The 15955-nt window shown below is 41.0% G+C and overlaps 1 protein-coding gene across 1 annotated transcript in view; it reads left to right on the top strand.

Moving 5' to 3' along the window:
• Nucleotides 1-610: 610 nt before the first annotated feature.
• The window catches only part of LOC143181975 (multiple PDZ domain protein), a 61932-nt gene continuing 46587 nt past the window's right edge, over nt 611-15955 (top strand). The window contains exons 1-5 of the mRNA XM_076382732.1: nt 611-759; nt 1037-1106; nt 1199-1581; nt 1640-1765; nt 1846-1961. Coding sequence (XP_076238847.1) covers nt 1091-1106; nt 1199-1581; nt 1640-1765; nt 1846-1961 — 641 coding nt within the window. The 5' untranslated portion in view covers nt 611-759; nt 1037-1090. The remainder of the gene's footprint in view (nt 760-1036; nt 1107-1198; nt 1582-1639; nt 1766-1845; nt 1962-15955) is intronic.

A 15955-nucleotide genomic window follows, 5' to 3' on the forward strand; every position in this document is an offset into this window, starting at 1 on the left:
GGGTTTTATTTTAAAACTCGTGTAGATATTATTTCTAGATGCAGTACTAGTAAATTCTTGAGTGTCCCAAGATGGGCTCAAGAAGATTCTGGGAGTAGTAGATCACTTTTCTAGTCACCTGGAATTAAAGATTCTATTTTCTCTTCTAATTATTCCACCTTAAAGTGACTTAAAGACTGATTTAATCTTCTCACGGAGTAGTAATAATTTAAGCACAACTCACTACAGAATATCACAATACACAAATTTCAATTATTCATGTTTCATGTCACCAATATTCAGATATTAAAAAGCTCTCATTGTCAGCCAAAAAAGTTCAAATTCTCGCGCGCCACTGTGCGCTGCGTTCCACCTTAAGAAGACCTCTTCAATCTTCTTATTGAGCAGTATTTATTCAAGTGCCACTCACTATAATTATATCATGGTACACAAACTTCAATTATTCACATTATAAATTACCAATATTCAAGTATTTAAGGTCTCAGCTAAAAAAATTCAAATTTTAGCGCGCCACTGTGCGCTGCATTCGAATCTTCTTTTCCGCGCGAAAGTGCATCTATAAGCGCCTCGTTCGTGGCAAGAACTGTCAAGTACTCGATAGTTTGGCATCGTCAGCTGATGGCAAAATGCAATTACAAGCTTCCTGTGATATTTAACGAAATCGTCAGGAATTTTCGTGCGTGAAATTTCTTGAAAGCCATCGAATCGCAAGTTACTTATCCTGCGCTCGAGTTCCTCGAAAGGATTCAGACGAGGCAAGTTAGGATTCTGCTAATATCGAAACTAATTCTGTGACCACGTATTGATTTACGATAAATTCATGGTTGAGCTAAAGTTAACGATAGTCAGTATACCATTAACTAATCGGGGAAACTTAATGACCACTCGAGAATTTAGAAGTCGATGCATTTTCTTCACTTAGTTTCAATATTTATCTGCTATTGAGGTTAAGATAATTCGAAATTGAATATATGTATTGGATTTAAAACACTAAAAAAATGGTAATTCATTCTGTGTATGTCTTCTTTACAGGCAGATACAAAGGGAATTTTTATACTTGTTTAATTAAGTCAGAACCAAGAAGATCAACATGCCTTTGAGTGCAGGTAAGCAAATTTCTCTGCTCCTTTTAATAAATTAAAATCTACTTGTGTTAATTCGTACCTGTATTCATGGATTTCTGTTTTTACAATTCTAGATGTATCTACAGCGCTCCGTTTATTGGAGCACGTGCAGGAGAGGATGGAGGAGTGCGACGATCCTAAACTGCAACTGCACACGTCTCAAGACATCAACTCTTTAATCTCCCTTTTGGAGGATCCTGTGTTTCGCAGTATAGTGACAATTCAGGACTCTCTGATCGAGCTAAATACGCAGTTGGGACAGCATCCCTCGATTCTGCCTGGGGATTTTGACATCAACATCAGCGGGCAACTGGAGCTCTCTGTTCCTACCACTCCGGTGCAGCCACTTGGGCCGAACATGTACCAGGATTTGTATCAAGACAGCAGTGAATTGGAAGACCAAAGAGTCCCAGTTGCTCCACTGGTGCACAGCAGCAGCGAGGATACAAGCGTACAAGTGAGTGTTTAGCTACTTATCTGAGTTTCTTGGTACACAAATAATTATTCTGTCTCAGGTGACGAGTCCCAGTCTCGCTTCTGAGGTCATAGGAATGCCTCCAATTACGACAACTACGTATGCTAAGGAATTCAAGAAGGTGATTGAGGCTGCAGCTAGAGGCCGCCAGATATTTACTGTGCAGGTTGGTAAAGGAGACTGAATCTTCTGTCTAATTATTAAGTTATTTAAATATTTAACTTTGAGTACTGTTGTTTGTTAAAGCTGTACAAACCCGAGGGAACCAGCCTGGGATTCAGTGTGGTTGGTCTTCGCAGTAAAGACAAGGGAGAATTGGGGATATTTCTACAGGAGATTCAACCGAATGGCATAGCTGGCTGGTAAGTCGATTTTAAGATCCGTAGAATTTAGTAGAAGCTAGTAGAATTTATGTAGCATTTGATAATAGTAGTAGCAGTAGCTATCAAGCCTATTTGGTCGACTAAATATGATTTAATTTTGAAAATCGTATTCAAATTCAAAATTTTAAAAAAGTATCGATATTTTAAGATCGATCGTAGGCAGTTGCAGTTGGTTAAAATTTTGGTAATAGTTAGCGAATAATACGATTATAATTAGTTGATCGAGGAGTATCCAATTCGTAGTTAAATTATTGATTTTATGTATTTTGTGGGAAAATTGTATTATTAGTAGGGAATTAATACTATAATTCTACATTATTTTATAACAATAAGTCTCATTTCACGGGGGACCTCAGAAATTCAAAAAAACTCTATCATTAAACACTCAAGGAAGTATCACGAACTTAACAAGTCAGAAAATCTCGCTTATAATTCTTCTTTAGTCAATGTCTGAGTAATTTTACTCATACTACTGCCAATCCCCCATAGTTTCACTTGTACCAATTTGTTTCTTGCAAAGACTCAGAATAAAAAATACCTGAATATTATTCAGATTAAAAATTCCTCTTTTTTAATACCCTGAAATAAAAAATACTATTGTCCATACTGTCTCCAATTCCCAATCAAAACTCCTGAACATTATACTAAATTAAAAATGTCAACTTTCAACAGACCCAAATACCCACAAAAAAACTAGCATACTATACTATACTAGTTTACTATAGTATAGTATATATCCCACTAGTATTCTATACTATACTAGTTTACTAGTAGCAGTAAAAAAAGTATATAATACAGATAGAAATATATATTATACTGCCCCAAACGTTTAAGTCCCAAAAAATCCTCCCTGGCGAGTCTACCCCCAAGTTTGTCGCTCTCGGGAGTAGTCACCTCCCTTGAACCCGCGCTCCTTGGCACACCCTTGCACCCAGTGCGTTGATCGGGCTGGCCGTCGCACGCATGCCCCGTTACCCGTGCCCGGAAGCTTCGCCACTGTCGAGAAAACGATGCTTTCGAAAAAGAGCCTCCCACTTTCTGTCCGCCAGTGCTCGACGGGTCCTCGATGGGGAAGGCCGCGGTGCTGCTCTCTCTCGCGACCCCGTGAACACGTTCGTCGTATTATGTTCGGACATCGCTCGACCTTTCACCCTTTCCCACGAGCCTCCCTCGGCCGCCCCTCGAGACGTGTCGCCTCCCCTGCTCTCTGCGCGCATTTTCACGTCGTCTGAGGGACCGTCACCTCTGACCCGTGTGTGAGTGTCTGTGCCCAAGGCAGCGTCTTCCGTCGAGGAAGCTCGATGCTCCCTCGACGCAACGATTCCTCGCCGCCGTCTGCTCGCTCTGCTCGAGGGATGTAGCTGCTAGACACGTTCACCGCGCTTTTTTTTGTTTGGAAGAGAGGAGATTCGGGGCGGGATGGTCCTCCCCTGCCTGGCGACTGGGGGTGAGTGAGCACGAGGAACTGTGTTGCGTTGGAGATCGCGACCTCGTTCAAGGAAAGCTTCAGGTGGTACGTGTCGACTCTTTTGAGGGATTGACCTCTGGTCCCTTTCTTTCATTTTTTCTTCACGCCCTTTGGGTGGGAGTTCAAACAGATTTCCATGGGGACTCTGTATGTTTTGGAGAGAGAGTAATTAATAAAAGGTTTCTGTGTTGAGAGATTGATCCTTGTTACCTTTTTTATTTTTTTGTTGGCTCTTTGGGTTGGGGGTTGAAAGAGGTTTCTATGGAGACCCTATGTGTTCTGGAAAGAGAGAAATTAATAAAAGGCTTCTGTGTTGAAAATCTACCTCTTCTTTTCATTTTTGGTACCCTCAATACATGTACACTTTGTGTTTCTTGAATTTTCCCCATTTATGTTCTTCTTTTTCTGTGGAATCACAGAGGAAGCTATCTCAGTATTAAATACACCCTAATATAACATGAAATATGTTTTTAATATTCCATTCCTTTCTCTGTCTCTCTGTCAAAGGGAAGGTTGAATTCAGTAAATTATCACACAAACAGGGTTTCATCCCCCTGATATATTTGGTTGATTCTCCTGAATCGCCAGGGAACATGACTCGCTAATTACGTTCACGAATGTACAATAGATGCAAAATAGGGTTGTAAACGTTCGAGTGAGGGACTGCTCTAATTTGCGTACACGAAAGGCAGAAAGCCTCAGATCGATTAGAATTTACGTAAATAGCATACATACACGCGCTTATTCCAGAAAACCTTTGAATGCTATGGAGATGTTTATTTCCAGAGAAATGAAACTTCGTGAAACGCGCATTCACAGATTTTTTCGTTGCTTCAGAATTCACGGGCCAGCTGCAGGCTTCTCTCAAAATAAAATTTATACTCGTCGATCGAGCATTCTCTGGTTTTCCACATTTTCAGCATGGAAATCTGTTTGCCAATTATTTACCAATTGCAATTTCATTCATTTCGAGGCTTGATGTTCTGTGTAACCATATTTGTTTACTAATCGCCGACGAAAGAGTTGAACGATTTTAAAGTCTGATTTTAAAGGCACTCGTTTGACCTCGAGTCATTTCATTTCGAGCGAAAATCGAGATAGAAAGCAGACCTACATTTGCGGAGCTAAAAAAGAAAGGGGTCGAATATCTTCGGACAAAGTTCAAAGTTCAGTATAGCGTTAAAAAATAATGGTGTTTCAGTAGATCGTGTTTCGTGTCGCCCTTGGAGTTAGGAACTTATCTAGTGGCTTAAAGTTGCGATAAGTAACAAAGTGTTACTAAATAGTAGAATTTATCTTGTTAGGATCTTATATTTTATTGCTCAGTTTGTGTATTTTAAGAAAACCAGAAAAAGGGATACATTTGTCAATAATTGATTATATATTACTAATTATGACAATAATTATTATATCCCATCCACAAATTTATTAAAAATTCACTATGTCTGTCCTGAAACTTATTCTACTAACAGTTGTATGCCTCAATTTAAACCTATTCTACTTCCTCCACTGTGTCTGACCCAATACCTATTCTACTGAATTTAGAGAGCTTGACTCGAGACTCATTTAATTAATTCTGCTCTGCCTTTTTACCGAATTTTTTGTGTCTGGCTCGAGGTTCAATCTTCTGATTGAGAGGTCTCCTTTATTATTGTGGTCTCAGGTATTCTTCGCCACTGGGAGCAATAATATTTTTCCTCGCCTCTTTGCGCCTCGGCGATAATTTATGACACTTAGGAAACTTGGGGCACATTGAGGGCAACAATTCTTGGGAGAACGATATCGAGATAAAGTGTTTCACTTATGCTCCTCCTGTTTTATGAAATTTCCTGATTAAGAAAATAAAATGTTTAATGTAAGTGGTACACAGGGTGGTCCACTTAAATTGTAATTATTCTAATTGTGAGGATATAAAAATATTTTATTTGAAAGCTTCAAAAAATGGTACAATTGTTTGTTCTCTCTATTATAAAATTTCCTAAAAGAAAAAAATTCCTCTTCACACAGACGATATATAAAAAAATATCTATCACCCTTTTTTTATCTATTCATCCCCCTAATACCACTTCTGTCAATACTCAAAAAAATACCAAACGACTGAAGCGCGCTTTGAACCTCCCCAATTTTCGTGCTATTTAAAACAGAGATCCCCAGTATTTTCGAGGAGCTCCCGCGAAATTCGATCGACTGTAACACTGGCGTCGACGAACACTCGAATTTGAAGCGGGGATCGCGCGAATCCGGATTATCCCCGGAAATGTGACGGACGCGAAGTTTGCTGTGCTCCAGATCAGGCTCGCTGGTCGTTTTTCTCGTCCCCTTTCCCTGCTAGCCTCGAGCGTGTATTATTTTCACTTATGCCTCGAGAATAGAGGTGAATTTAGGCTCGACGTGCTCTCCCAATGGCGCTGACAATGAGGATCGATCCATTGAGCGCGTGGCAAGCGAGCAACCCTTGTCTCGCTTCTGCACCTGTTTTCTGTCGGACCGTGCGTTAAACGAAAAAGAATTGCGGACAAACATCCAATTTCGGGTTTCTGTGGCCCATTCGTAAATGCTTCTGATTTTTAGAATGCTGCCTTTGGTCTCTGGTTAGTGGTAGAAGGAAAATTGAGGTAGCAAGGAAATTGTAATTTACAAGAGAATTTTGTGTAAGAGGATATTTTAAGTAGAAGAAAAATTAGTGTAGACCATGTAAAGTAGACGAGATTGAAATTAGAAAGCAATTTGAGCTAGTAGAAAAATTTAAGTAGAAAAATACGTATTATGTCAGACAGTACACAGTAGTAACAAGGTAATAGAAAATACTTCTAAGTAGAAATAAAGATAATTTTTCTGACAACCTTTGTACCCCTTCAATTAACACCGTGAAAGTTATTCTATCGACTTGGTTGTGTCTGACCTGGGACTGACATATTCCACTGATTTGTATCTGTCTGATCTGGGGCTGACTTGTTCTACTGGATCTGTCATAGCTGACTTGGGATTGACTTATTCCACTAATTTATGTCTGGCCTTGTTGTGTCTAATCTGAGGCTGACTTGACCTACTAGAGTTGTCGGATATGCCTGATTTATTCCACTCATTTATATATGCCTGACCTACTCTACTGATTGATATATGCCTGACTTGTTTTATTGGAGTACTCGTGGCTGATTCATGACTGATCTATTCCACTAATTTCTATATGTCTGACGTATGCTTGACTCATTATACTAATTTTTATATGACATATGATTGACTCATTCTACTTTTCCTGTACCTCTCTCGGCACTGATTTATTCTTCTCATTTCTTTGCGTCTGACTTACGACTCATCCACTGTCTACTATAATCCCAGATTCCATCCTCGCTGTCTCCAATATATTTTCTCCTGAAACGTTCCCCAAAACACCTGCACCTCGTTGCTTCATCTTCCCGCGGAAACAAATGGCCCCTGACTCGTGCCATTCCAGGATGAGGCCAGCCCGAGGCTCCTCGAAACTTTTCTCATCCGAGACCTCCCTTGCATGGGAACGCTCCCGTCGCTTCCTCGACCCAGGTCTAATCTGTCTTTGAACGAATGACCCTTTGAACCGACCCAATACCTGCCACGATCCGCGGTAATGCCGAGGAAGACCTGGCAGTCGTAAAAATTTCTCTCTCCCCCGATTGAAAATCTTCTCTGCCACCCTCTGTTATCCCCTGTCGACCGTGAAACAGAACACCCACGTCGAAGCTGTAAGAACTCCTGCTTGATTATCTGACCTGCCCTCGAACGACTTGTCTTGGCGTTCTCTTGACGAGTACCTTTTTCTTGGGGTCCTATCGAGGTAAATGATGCTGCATAATTTAGCTACATGTTTTAAGGAAGGTGTCCTACTTGCCCTCGACTTGTGGCAGCGTTTGGGGTGGGTTGTGTTGAATATTGGTTGGATTCTGAGGGGGTGGCTGTATTTTTGGGGGTAGCAAAGAGGGGAGACAGAAATAAATTTTAGGGGGAAGGAGGTTTTGAAAGGGTACAGATTTTAATAGAGGGAATTTAAGGGAGAAGAAAATTTGAGGTGAAAGGGGGTTTATGGTAGAAGTTAGAGAGAATCTTAAGTAGAATATTCAAAGTAGGAGATTTGAAGTAGAAGAAAATGTAATGTAGAAGGATGTTTAAGGCAGTAGAAAATTTCGTGTAGAAGGTTCTGTAATGTAGAAAGCAAGTTGGAGTAGCAAGAAGTAGCAGAAAAGTTTAAGTAGAAGAACACACATATGGTCAGACAATTCCAAGTAACCATCAAGTCTGTAATAGAAGACACTTTTAAACAGAAATAAAGAGAATTTTTCCTACAACCTGTCTTCCTCTTCAATTAACACCTAGTATCCTTTTGATTTAACACACAGATCGCAACACCTGGCACAATACTTTCAGATTTAAATATACCTAAATTTCTGAAAACTGTTTATATTATAAATTCGCCAAATATTAGCAAAAATTCTACATGCAAAACCCAATTTAAAGAAACTTAAAATCAGGGGAAATATAATTCTTACAGGTCTCGATAAAAAAACATCTCGAGGTCGTTTCGATAACTGTTCACCTAGATAAATGTACCCTGAGGGCTTCAAAAAATAGAATCTTCTTTTCTCTCAATTTTCCCAAAAATCTCAAAGTGTGCTGCACCCTCTGTGGAATTATTTCCAAACCTTTTCACAGAATTTTAAAAAACTAGAAGCTTCAAAATTTCAATCTCTCGGGGACAAACAGAAATTTCAATATCAGCAAATGTTAAGATAATCCTCGACACAGAGAACGCAGCACGTACTTCCATTTAACTCTTAGTGACTGTGAAATTAAATCTCGCGGTTCCCAGGCTCGTACAATAAATTTCAAACATTATTCAGTTGCGTTAATGTAGGAGTAGAAGCTAGCTTAAAAGTAGAAATAATTCACTAAAAAATTAATTTCGTAAGACCTCAGTGATTTCACTTTTGCAACAGCCTGTATAAAGGCCAGCAACTGACTTTACATGGAAGCAAAATTCTATTCGAGAAGCTAGTCTAAGAGTAGAGTGTGTATAGAGGTGACAAAGAAAATGAATTTCAAGAGGCAATCTCGAATTGAAACAATTGAAAAACTCTCAAAAATCTCCTGAGAAGACTCAAGTCCCAGTATCAAAGCTTCCAGCTCACTGCAGATTTGCCACAGCGTTTTATCGCATTTTTTAATATTCCTGGAGCTTCGACCACATCTAGAACCGCAGATATCATCGTGGGAGGGGCAGCAAGAGCTAGCATATTGCGTTCTGACTTTTTCGAGACCCTTTTTCCGCCTCGAAGAGTGCTTTCGGGCAAGGTGCACAGCCCCGACACACCGAAGGAGGAACAGGGATTGCGCAACGTGCATCCTGTGACATGCAATTGCATTCCATTACGCAACCTCGGGAACAGCCTGCAGAAGCTGTCGCCGTATTTTCGTTTTCGAGGAGCCTTATAAGCTCCGTGGGATTACGCAATGGGGATCGTGTAACGACGTTGTTCATCGATGCAAATGGATCGCAACTGCGCTGGATTCCCTTGCAATTTTGCAAAATCCCTCTCACAATCATTTCTCTGATTTCTGAGGGGCGAAGGAAACCTTAACCCTTTCTCTGTCAAACTGTTCAACGATTACAAAGAGAAAAAGTAATTTTCAAGATTTCTTTCCTTGGAAAAAATTCTCGAAAAAGCCCCCATTTTCGACCTCTCAACCAGAAGGCCCCTTCAATAATTATTTATCAACAGTCTCCATTCTCCACTTTTTCTTCTTAAAAAAAATACACAGCCTGTCTCTGGAATATTTGAAAACTCAGAGCGCCAGAGTGCCACAGCGTTGGCAGGCTTCAAGAGTCTCCCCACGAGGAGGCCCTCGAGCGCCAGGCTCCAACGCCCAGAAAGTAACCGAAAAGTCATCTCGGATCAAAGCGAGCACGCGTTTCCTCGGAAGGAAAGCTCAGACGAAGAAAAGAGCGTCTACTGGCGACAATCAGAGGTGTCGATTTCCCCGACCGGAAGCGCGGGGAATCGATCGACGTCCAGCCGACTCAGGGGGAGAATATCGACCCTGTGTTCAAGGGGAACGTGTAGCGGCATGAGCCGTCAACCAAGTCCTGCGATATGACCGACTTTGCGCCTCGTTAAAATTGCATTAGCCAGACGAGGCAGAGGCATCGAGACGTCCGAGGCGCTTTGAAAAATCCACAAGGTCCTTGAGACCACCTCTCAGCGCAGATCAGAGCTTATTTGTAGGTGGTGGCTTGATTAAAGAGCGAAATTGGTGAATGGAGAAGTAATCATGACAAAATTTTAAAAAAATTGAATTCCTCTGTGCAACACTAAATGAGGATAAATTCAACTTTTTTAGATTTCTGAGTTGGACCACTTTCACAGTCATTAGAATTTTACTAAAATTTCGACTTCTATGTTTAGTTATATGATGAAAAAGGGTACAGAAATTTTTTGTTAATAGATACTAGGCACCTATGAGCGCAGATCAGAGCTTATTTGTAGGGGGTGGCTTGATTAAAGAGCGAAATTGGTGAATGGAGAAGTAATCATTGAAAATCATCTAACAAAATTTTAAAAAAATTGAATTCCTCTATGCAACACTAAATGAGGACAAATTCAAGTTTTTTAGATTTCTGAGTTGGACCACTTTCACAGTCATTAGAATTTTACTAAAATTTCGACTTCTATGTTTAGTTATATGATCAAAAGGGGTACAGAAATTTTTTGTTAATAGATACTAGGCACCTATGAGCGCAGATCAGAGATTATTTGTAGGTGAGAGTAGTTTAATTGAAGAGTGAAATTGATGGACTCTGTCCTCAGTGGCACTCGGTGATACCAGGGACACGAATCTCTAGTGGAACAGGATCTTGATACTACTTTACTTCTATTGGATTTCCATTAGTCAGTTAGGGGGTGGGTCTAGAAAGTGAGAATCGAAGGTGGGAGAAAAATCCTGTAGATTAAAATCTTACAGAAAATCAGTTCATATCTCTAAACATCAGTTAATACCTTTAAAGAAGATCAGTTGATACCTCTAAAAAAGATCGTTACTATCGCCATTTTCTTTTCAGTACTCTCTGACGAGACAACAATTTCGCCAAGTCTCCAAAACAGGTTGCATAAACTACTAAGATCGCGATTTTCGTCGAAGACAATCCTGTAATTTTTCAGAAATTTGAAGCGAGGCAGAGCCACGTTATTATCTCTAGGGAAGGCGAAATGTTTTAACGAAATGAGCGGTCGAAAGAGTCGAGTGGTCCTCGCAGGGTAAAATTGAATTTTGAGTGGTCTGTTACATCCCGACGAACGCTCCACGAACCCGATACAAATTTTTATTCGGCTCTTGACCTAGAAATCCACCACGTTCAATGCAGTGGTAAATCGTGGGGAGCCTGCAGGAGAGTGTACTTTTTCCAGCGAAAAACCAGCTCCACTCGGAGTCAATTTTTCGGTAGGGAAAATGGGTCGAACAAGGGGACAGTTCCAGAGGATTTTGTTTACAAAAGGCTGTTCGATTGAACAGTGCAACACGTGAACGCGATTTCGCGTGGCTAACTTCCTTTCTTGAGGGCTCTTGCGAAATTGCGTCGTTAAGCAAAGTTCAAGAGAATCGACGATAGTCGTCGCTGGTTCCCTTAACAGTCTATTTTGCTGCCCCCTCTGTAGTACAATTATTATACCCGCGGGAAATCAAGCTGCTAATGACTAGGTTATAATAAATTTATACCTCGCGAAATTGGCTTTTTCTTGGCACCAGTGCTTTAAGGGAACGTGGAAGAGCAGATATATTAGCTAACCTGTTGCAGTGCTGAATCACTGCTGTTAAAGTAAAGTTAAATAGGGAAAGGTTCCTCGAAATTGGAAACCACGTCCATTCTGTTCCCATATATCTTGCGTTTGAATAACGAGCAGCAAACAAGTAGTTTTCCAAAGAGAAAGTTAGTTTGCATTTGAATTTCGCGCCCTTGCTCCAGTGGGCGGAGCTTCCCCCCACTCCGCGCAAATTACGCGACGCGATTGGCGATCTACGCCAGCAACAGTTTCGATTGGAATAATTTCCGCGAGAATTAGCGAGCAGTTTAATTCGACGTGTATTTCGCAGCTGATTTCATGCCTTTGTTCGTTTTCTCCGCTTTGAGAACAGGAAGGAGGGCTTCCAGGCGGATAAACGCGGCGTGTTTATCGACCATCAGCTTCCTACGATATCTGAGCTATGAGAATGTGCGTACAGGGTGGCCCATAGAACGCTGCTCTTTGAACCACGGAGAGCAACGATAAAACTCCCCCTGGGGACTTCGAGATAAGCACTAGGGAATCCTTTATCTGGTGTCTTCCTCGTGACAAATGGCGTACTAGATTTTATGCAAAGGCTACAAGGCACCCTCACCCTCTCTGTATATAATAAGGCTATACATGCCCCTATTCTGGCTCTGAATGACACGAGTAGCTTTTAAAGTTTAGTGTACTCTTGTGTGGTTTATAGAGAGACAGAGTGAGGGAAGGCTCCTCCCACAAAGGCAATTTGTCTCCCCATTGGTCGAACCTCACAGAAAATTTTCTTGGAAAGTGATTCTTTTCCAAATATCGAATTCTTAAATACTATAGCAGAGGAACTTTTAAAATCTATGTGTCCTCACGTGACTTAAGATGAGCCAGAGTGGGGGAAGGCTCCTCCCACAAAGTCAACTCGTCTCCCTATTGGCTGCACTGTAAATAACCTTTCTTAACCTATTCTGTCTCAATTTCCATTCTCTTAGAAAAAATTGGAATCGATTCCCCATTGGGATTGTTATTACTCAGGCAAAATCCTGCAAGCTTCTTTTTCCTCGATCAGCTATGATCATTAATTTGAATACAGCAAGTGTTTGGAGAGAAAACGAGGGCGCGTACAATCCTCGTTGTAAATTCACTCACTGGAAAAATAACCGTAAAACGATCCGAATTTATCTCGGCGAGACCCTGATTCCACGTTCCCTGAGTCTTATAATAGAAGATCGCCAGTGAGGTGAAATATTTCGTCAGCCAGCTCGATTTACGATGTAACGTGCGCGGTGCAATATGAGAACGACGATTTGATGGGGAATCAATCTTAGCGAAACGATTTACGCTCTGCAACCGGATGCAGATGAAAAATATCGTTTCCTGTCAGGCGTTCGACCGCTGCCAGCTATTAATAACGATCAGCGCAGTTTTCGATGTATCGACGTTTCACAGCGCTTCGAATCGATATCGATTCGACCGCGGGGAAATTCGATGAGACTCGCCCGTGTTATCCAGCTATTTGTATTCAAATTACACCTTGACTGAATTTCATATTCGCGTTACGTATTCCGTCGGAGTCTGTTGCAATTTCTCCCTGTTCCTACAGGGCGATTCAGTGGGAGGGGTCGATGAGAAGTGGAGGAATTCAGGTGGAGACGATTTTTGTTTAAGAAGGGTAGCTTAAGAGGAGAGATAATTCAGTAAAGAAATTAATTTTGAAAGATCTCTGTGATTCCACTTTTGGAGCAGCCTGTATAGAGGCATTAATTAATTATTGGTGGAGATGATTTGGGTTTAAGAAGAGTAGAGTATGTATAGAATTCGCAAGAAAAGAAAACGGAATTTACATTTGCCACTTTTGGAGCGGCCTGTATAGAGGTAGCAGCTGATTTTAAGTGAAGATATTTTCAGTTTAAGAAGGGTACTTTAAAAGTAAAATATGCGTAGAATTTACGAAAAGAAAAAATTAATTTTAAGTGACCTCAGTGGTGCCACTTTTAGAACAACCTGTACAAAGACAATAGCTCACTTCACGTGGAAAAAAATTCTATTTCAGAGGGGTAGTTTAAGAACAGACCACGCGTAGAATTCACCAAGAAAAATGAATTAACAAATAATCTCAGCACTGCCCCTTTTGGAAGCACCTCTACAAAGGCAGTGGCCGACTGATTAAACGTCTCAATTATCAGTCCTTTTCCACCCCCGTTTCCTCGAGGGCGGGAACCTGGCCAGAAAATTGAATTTTAAATGTTCCACCGCGATCGAGTTCTTACGAGCAACAGCGTTCTCGGTTCTCCTTTTCACGCTCCCGATGTTATTCTTTTCCCCCTTTGGCTCGAAGTCACTGAAATAGAAACAGAAACAGCAAGAACGAGGTTGCATGGTTATAGCAGGAGGAAAAGAAGGAGCGAGTGGTGGGTGGAAAAGAAGGGGTCGCGAGGGGGAGGAGGAACGAGGGATAGAGAGAGAGAGAGAGAGATTCGTTATTGATTCGAACTCGACACAGCTTGGAGTACAGTCGTGGCAGGCCTTATCGTCGATATACGAGAATCGACTGACATAAACTAGCGCACAGAAATATGCCCTCGGTACGAATGACGGATGATCGCGGCTCGTATCGACAAACGATCTTTGGAAAATCCCCTAGCCGCGATGGAAGCAACAGTTCTCTGTGAAAAGAAAGTTAGCTGGCTTTTGTGATACTAGAGTACAGGGGAGACTCGATTTTCGGAAGCTCTTGGACCTCGATTTTCTAAATTATAGGGAAATAGGGACGATTGTCTGATCTGGTTGCAATGGGACCTCGATTTTTTAATTTCTAGTGAAATAGAAACTCGATTATTCGAACTGGTTACAATGGGACTTCGAGCTTTCGAAATATATTGTAGCTGCGATAATAGGACCTCGATTTTCTAAATTATAGGAAAATAGGGACTCGATTGTCTGATCTGGTTGCAATGGGACCTCGATTTTTTAATTTCTAGTGAAATAGAAACTCGATTATTTGAACTGGTTACAATGGGACATCGAGCTTTCGAAATATATTGTAGCTGTGATAATAGGACCTCGATTATCCAAACTGTATTAAAATAGAACCTCTATTATCCGAATTATTATTCAAATATATTATTACTAATTCTCTAGGTATTTTTTTTCTCTAATTATCACAGTTTGAATGATCAAGGTTCTTGAGCACTTATGTCTGTTGGCCCAAAGGAAACATTTTTCCTCCTGTAAGATTCGAGGAGAATAGGAAGAGACGAGGCAAATTAATTGAATACTTGAAAACCTTTGTAACCATTCCATGCGACACTGGATGGGACTCTCGAAGAGAACTGCTTGGGAAATTATTAATAAGACTGCGATGGAAAAAGGTGGTCCCTTCGGTCTTCGCTTCCTCCTGAATGAGGGCTCGCTTCCCTTTCGACTTAATAATTGAACGTCAACAGAGAAATATCATTTCCCGACGGTTCTCTCTTTTTCCTCAAGACAACTTTCCAGTGGGGAGGCTCTCGCCAGGAGGAAATTCCTTTGGCGATAGTTTATTCATTCTTTTCGCATTATCTGTGCACCCTCTGGGATGAATCAAGCATTGCTATTTGAAGAAATTTAGAAACACTTTTCCTGCATTGATAGCGAGGATACTAGACTTTGGAGATGTCTTTAAGCCACATTTCCACATGCAAAATTAGAGGAAACAGGGTTCTATACATTTTTGAAAAATAAGACTGAATTTGTGCTTTAAATAGATCTATAACTCACTTTTGGTGTTTCGATAGGAAGAATAGTAGGTTTGGAAGAGTATCTTAAGCCACCTTCCCACATGCAGAATTAGAGAGAATAAAGTTCTATAATATTTCAAAAAATAAAATTGAATCTGTGCTTCCACTAGATCTACAATTCACTTTTGCTGCTTTAAGAACAAGAGTATTGAACTTTGAAGACTCTCTTATGCCACCTTCTCACATGCAAAATTAAATCACCCAGACTTCCCCGATATATTCCAAAAAATAAAATTTTGCGTTTCCAAGAGACCCATAATTCACATCTGAACTCCTGAAACCATATTAAAAAAATTCTGCTCGACTCGTCCCTCGTGGTAACGCGGCTGAATCCCCTAATTACTGAACTTTCGACGTTCAGTACACTCGTGAACTCAGCGAACGAACTAACGCGGTAAATTGCGCTGCGGGCGAAGTTAATTGTTTCCAGGATCGATTCTGTGCCGATCATTTCCACGTTCGTGTAAACCAGATCGCTCTAAATGATATCGATCCTCCGCGTCCTCTCTTAATCATTATTCGATGCAAATTAACCGCCCCTAATACACTAAGCGTGGTTGTTAACGCGAGCCTCTGCCTGGATTTACGACGTTCGAGCCTTTCCATAGTTTCCATTCACGCGTGTATCGATTCTCACCCGCGGAAACGTGGCTTAAGGAGGGCTCTCCTTATTCAGAGATATCAGTGCTGTCGAGCTGGCGCGACTCGGTTCGCGAAAGTTTCGAAAGATCCTCAGAATACCTCGCGGTATAGTAAATTCATCTCCATTTAAGTTGACTTCCGTTTCGCTTGATCGCGTTCACGGGTGAATGAAAGTTCGGTCTCGAGGAGTCGCTGAAAAGTCGACGAGATTTTATCGCGGAGGAGGGGCAGGTTTTTGGTACGAGATGAGCATGGGTGTACGTGCATAAAGGCAGGGAGAAAGGGGGATGGGAATATTTAACG

Source organism: Calliopsis andreniformis, chromosome 7 (assembly GCF_051401765.1).
Source record: "Calliopsis andreniformis isolate RMS-2024a chromosome 7, iyCalAndr_principal, whole genome shotgun sequence".
NCBI lineage: Eukaryota > Metazoa > Arthropoda > Insecta > Hymenoptera > Andrenidae > Calliopsis > Calliopsis andreniformis.